General features: G+C 51.7%; 1 protein-coding gene across 2 annotated transcripts in view; it reads right to left on the reverse strand.

Moving 5' to 3' along the window:
* Acsbg1 (acyl-CoA synthetase bubblegum family member 1) overlaps nucleotides 1-5632 on the reverse strand; it is a 42635-nt gene that overhangs the window by 6999 nt on the left and 30004 nt on the right. For both annotated transcript variants that reach the window (XM_023712502.1, XM_023712501.1), the window contains 6 exons: nucleotides 4475-4555; nucleotides 4238-4387; nucleotides 3854-4030; nucleotides 2926-3107; nucleotides 1788-2018; nucleotides 1011-1228 (listed from right to left, as the gene is read on the reverse strand). In XM_023712502.1, coding sequence (XP_023568270.1) covers nucleotides 1011-1228; nucleotides 1788-2018; nucleotides 2926-3107; nucleotides 3854-4030; nucleotides 4238-4387; nucleotides 4475-4555 — 1039 coding nt within the window. The remainder of the gene's footprint in view (nucleotides 1-1010; nucleotides 1229-1787; nucleotides 2019-2925; nucleotides 3108-3853; nucleotides 4031-4237; nucleotides 4388-4474; nucleotides 4556-5632) is intronic.

Below are 5632 nucleotides of genomic sequence, written 5' to 3' on the forward strand. Positions count from 1 at the left end.
TATATATATTTGTTTCTGTTGTGCAAGGGCCAGAAAATAGATTAATGGGGCTGGGGAGATGGCTCAGTAGAATAAGCGTTTCCCTGGCAAGCACAAAGGCCTGAGTTCAATCCCCGGTTCCGCAAAAAAAAGGAAAATAGATCAATGGAACAGAAGAGTTCAAAGATACATCTCTCCTAGACAACTGCTTGATAAAGGACAAAGCACGGTAGGAACATGCAAACATGATGGTCTTTTCTAGAAGCAATATTGGGCCAATTTAATATGCATTTGGTGAAGATGTTTCCACCCTATTTCTAAAAGCAGGGCCAATTCTGGTTGAATTTTGTTTTCTGGCTACTTCCACCTCCTGAAAAAGCAGGGTTAATTCACTGGTTGTTTCAAAAAACTAACACCAGGTGGCGCATGTGGCAACAGTGGGTCTCACGGGCCAGAGCTCCTGGGCCTGCTCCTAAGGCCAAATACGGGATGTCCTGTCCTTCCCCAGGGTCCACACCTCCACCACTTGGAACCTGAACCCAATGGAACACATGCTTGTGTGATTTCCAGAAAATTGTGTGTTGCGTGCATGTGGGCATCCGTGTACACGCATATGCCCATGTTACACTTTTGAGACAAGACATCTTTTCCTCAGGGTCTCCCCAGCTTTCCTTTCTTCCTGGGAAATATTCTTGAAGTTTCATGCTTTATTCTAAATTCTTTGTCCATTTCATGTCCTGCTTTCCATCCCGCCTGTGCCTGCAGAGAAACCTCATGTTTATGCTGTGGATCTTCCAGGACACCCTTGTTTCTCTAGGGGGTGTGACTCCCATTCCCACTAGCCACAAGCTGGGTGATCTTGGAGAGCCACTTCACTTCTCTGTGTCCTCAGTAGGGGTGACTACAGCTCCTGCCTGCAGGGAGTGGGTTCAGTGAGGCAAGTGGTACCCAGGAAGGCCGTGCTCTGGTTTTGGGTACCAGTGTAGAGGAAATGGACCCCTCCCGGCACCCACTGGACACAGGATACTTACCTTTGAGGCGCCCTGTGATGTAGAGGAAGCCATCCTGGTCCAGGTGGCCTGTGTCACCCGTGTGTAGCCAGCCCTCAGAGTCAATGGCCTCGCATGTCTTGTCCTCCATGTTCAGGTAGCCCATGAAGATCGTGCGGCCCCATAGGCAGATCTCACCAATACCCTCTGCATCTTGGTTGACCAGCTTCACCAAGCAGCCAGGTACCACCTTGCCTGAGCTAGGATGAAGGGTAGGGAGGGAAAGAGAGTCTGAGATCAGCTGCTTTGGCGACCCCAGGTCCCCAACTTCTTGGTCTTATCTGATAGCCAGGGCTCCTTTCCTAGGGTTTCTGTATTTAGTGGGGGACTTAAGAGTAGAAAGGTGGTGACTGAATGAATGGATGGATGAATTGTGAATGATAACACTTGGGGCCCTGAATGGGCTGGCACAGACAGAAGAATGGAAACAGAGCAGATGAAACTGCAAGTCACATCCAGAACCTGTTCTTCCTGGCCCCCTAGAAGGCTGGTCCTGGCTTCTTAGGCCTACCCCAACTGCAGCCAGGCCATCAGCCTCCTGGGTCACCCTTTCAGAGAGGACAGTTCCAGATGCCTGGGGTATTAGGGCTGTTTCAGCCACGCCCCACATACAGAAGACCACCCCACAGCCCAGGAGGATGAGCAGGAACTTGGCTCTGGATCAGGGTTAGAACTTGGTGGCCCATAGCCCCAGGACCATGTTTGCTGTGTAGACAGAGAGGTGGGGGGTATCAGCAGGGTGTGCGGGCCATGCCTTACCTGTACAGCCGGTAGTTGTAGGGGTTGGACATGAAGTGGGGGCCTGTGGTCTCGCTGAGGCCATAGCCTGCATATAGACGGATATTGAGGCCCAGGAAGAAGCGCTGTGTCTCAGCCGTCATGGGGGCCGCCCCATAGAAGTTTTTCTGGCACTTGGCAAAGCCCAGTGCCTGGCGGACCCTGGCCAGCACCAGGTAATCTGCCAGCCTGGCTGTGAAGGGCTTCAGATCACTGTGAGAGAGGAGCGCAGTCCACAGAAGGAAGAAAACAAGAAGAGTGGGTGCTCTGTGGGACCCACTGGCACAGCGATTCTGCAGTTCTATGCTTTTGGTTGTTGGTGCTGGAGCTTGAACCCAAGCCTTGCTCATGGTGGCTGTGTGTTGCACCACTGAGCCACACCCCTCCCAGTTGTCTGTTCTGATTGGTTGGTGCCATGAACATGCATGTAAATACTGGTGTGCATGTATGTGATTGTAAGCAAGTGTGCCATGAGCCAGACAGTCAGGCAGATCCAGCTGTGCACAGATGCATGCAGACTGTACACATGCCATACATACATGCAGACATGTGGGGGTGTATCCATGGACTCACATGGACACATACTTGTGATCCCATTTGAAGCCTGCAAGCACTGGGCTTACACATGTTCGCTCTTCACTTTGTGTGTGTAAAGCTGGAGGTGTAGTTGCCTCCATGGTTCACGAAACAGGATGCTGTTTCAGTCTGGTCACAGAAACTATTTTGCAATTGAAGCCCGTCCAGATCCACATCACTGAGCCTCCCAGCACTGGTTGGGAACTTGACAAGCAATCAAGAGGGGCAGGGAGAGATGGGAGCCATAGCGTGAGAGGCAGGAGGGCTGAGAAGGCGGAAACCCAGTCACTCAGCCACAGAGAGAGCAGGACCCAGGGCAGGCCTCGGGGCCACTCCTGGGGAGCTGCTTCCCCCTCCTGAGGAAGTGATTGAGCCTCCCAGCCTGAACCGCAGACACCAAGGTCTCTGCTGGGCTGTGGTGAGTGCAGACATGGACAGCTGTGGATGGGGCCTCTGATAGGGCCAGAACAGGTGCCCCAACAGGAACTGTGCCCCGTGTCCCCAGTTGGCTGGCTGCCCCACCTCTCACCCCCAGGCACCATACCTGCTGGGGCAGGTGAGGTTCTGCTCCAAGGTCACTGACATGGCCCACAGCAGCATCTTGCGCCGGATGAAGCCAGCTTGTGCGGCCACCTCCTGGATACGCTCCATGATCTTCTCCCACACACGTGGCACACCCATGTGGGATGTGGGCTCCACCTCACGCAATGTGTTCACCAGGCTCCCCTGTCCCCACAGAGAGGTCTGGTTAGGAGGCTCTGGAGGCCCCTGCCCTAGCCAGGTATGCCTGGCACACCCATGGAAGCTGGGAGAGAGCTGCATGCCGCTGCCTGGGGCTTTACTGCTATCCTCTCGCCCTTTGCAGATAGGTGTTATCTGGGTCTCTCAGGGCTGGGTGTTTTAGAAACAGCTCAGTCCCCTTCCAGCTGTTAGGGCAAAAACTCTTCTTTCACTACTCTAACAGCACATCCCTGTTTCCCATACAGTGCTTGCTTTAGGAAGAGACAGGTGACTTTGTTTGGGCCATGAGGTACCATGCCACAGAAACCCAGCAGGGCTTTCTGGTAGATTTCCCCAGTGGTTCAGATGATGAGGTTGGGATGCAAGGAGGGCTTTGGCCACCAGGTGACCATCTGTGAGGGTCCTCTAAATGGATCATCCTTGAGGCACTGACTCAACTCAGTCTAATGTCCTCAGTTTCCCCATGTGTTTGGTTGTTTGCAACAAACTATACAGTGACAGCTGACTCATTCTTTTTTATTTTTCTTTCTTTTCTTTTTTTTTTTTTGTGGAACCGGGGATTGAACAAGGGCCCTTGCGCTTGCCAGGGAAGCACTTATTCCACTGAGCCATCTCCTCGGCCAGCTGACTCATTCTGTTGACCCACCCACAGGTGCACAGCTGGATGCAGGCATGGGCCACACCCAGCATGGCTAACTTCCCCATATACCCATGTGGCAGGGCACACTGACCTTCAGGGCATCGGGCTCTGCAAAGCACACCTGGGCACCCCACTGGATGCCGGTCCACAGGTCATAGATCTGTGCAGCAATGTGGCTGAGGGGCAGGTAGCTGACCACTACCTCCTGTTGGACCTCAGCTGGCTGGATGTCTCCTGCCTGGCTGCCATACCGCGCTGTCCACGTGATCTGGGGACAGACAGTGTGCCCAGTGTCATTACCATCCCTGGAAGTGCTCACCACCCTGGGATCTGGGGCTACTCTGAGTGGGTGTCATCCTGGGGGAGTCGGAAGGCCTGAAATCCCCCAAGATGGGACCTCCTGCGCTCTCTCCCCTTCCCTTCACAAGAAGAGTCGATCCAATCCACCCAGCCACCTGTCTGGACATCAGCCTACATTGTCTTGGCTCAACATCACACCCTTGGGGTTCCCGGTGGTGCCCGACGTGTAGACCAGGGCGCAGCACTGGTTGGGTGTCTGGGCCTCGATGATGCTGTCCAGGGACTCTTCGGGGACTTGGTGTCCCAGCTCCATGAATTCCTCCATCTGCAGCCGGGTGGAGGACATGGCCAGCACCATCAGCAGGTAGGCCCAGATGGCCCCTCTTCACCCAGGGCCTAACCGTCCCCTTACCGTGTACACGTTGGCCATCTTTGTGGGAGGAGGTTCCTGGTATATCACCACTGCCTTCAGGTATGGCAAGTTTTTCCAGATCTGTATTGACAGGAAAAGCAAACCAAGTGTCATCAAGGAACATGTCACATCCTGAGAAGAACCTCATCTGTCAGGACTTGGCAGGCACCATACATCCAAGGGCTATAGGTCACCTATCTCTGAGCTCTGACCCCAGTGGGATCACTGATATTTTTCATTCATGGTTTTACATCATGAGAACTTGGTGCAGTAAGGGCCGAGAGGGCAGAACATGGACAGGAGGAATGTGTAGGGCATGCAGCCTTGGCATAAGAGTTAGAGTGCGAACAGATGTAAAACATGTACGTGCATGTGAGTGCACATGGACAGAAAGGACATTGGAAGACTAAACTAGAAACTGATCAGATTATTGCCTATAAGCACAGAAAGGGAACAGTGGTAACAAGGAAGGGATGGGAATAAATAATATTTTAGTATATCTTACAGAATTTTAACTCTGGAATCAAATAAACAGTATCACCACTTGAAAAGCAAAATTATATTTTGTTTTTCAAACAAAAGGAAGTTGATTCCCTAAGACCTGAAGACAAGCTGAAATAAATGAAAATTAGAGACCAGGTGGATGACAGAAACACCTTCACACCCACACTCACACTCAGTATTATATCCAGGGGGTCCATGACAGCATGCTGTGACACTAGGTGTTCTAGTGGAACACACTCTACAGGCAAAAAGTAATCCCAGGCTTCATTCAGAAGCCTGATTTGTTAGGAATGAGATCAAGATTATTGGACTAGGGCTGGAGCTATAGTTCAGCAACACAAGCACCTGCCCGGCAAGTGCAAGGTCCCGGCAAGTGCTTGATTCCTGGTACCAAATTAAGAAAACAAGAATATCGGGCTGGGGTATAGCTTAGCAGTTGAGTGCTTGGCCAGTGAAACCCTGGGTTTCATTCCTAGCACAAAAAATATTGATACTGTTATTTTGAAATTATTTGGTGTGGTGTTGGAATAGGTCGATGTTATTAAGAAGTTTTTAACGGGACCGGGGAGATGGCTCAGTGGAATAAGTGCTTCCCTGGCAAGCGCAAGGGCCTGAGTTCAATCCCTGGTTCCGCAAAAATAAATAAATAAATAA

This window comes from Octodon degus, unplaced genomic scaffold (genome assembly GCF_000260255.1).
Source record: "Octodon degus isolate 3935 unplaced genomic scaffold, OctDeg1.0 scaffold00026, whole genome shotgun sequence".
In the NCBI taxonomy this organism is placed as follows: Eukaryota; Metazoa; Chordata; class Mammalia; order Rodentia; family Octodontidae; genus Octodon; species Octodon degus.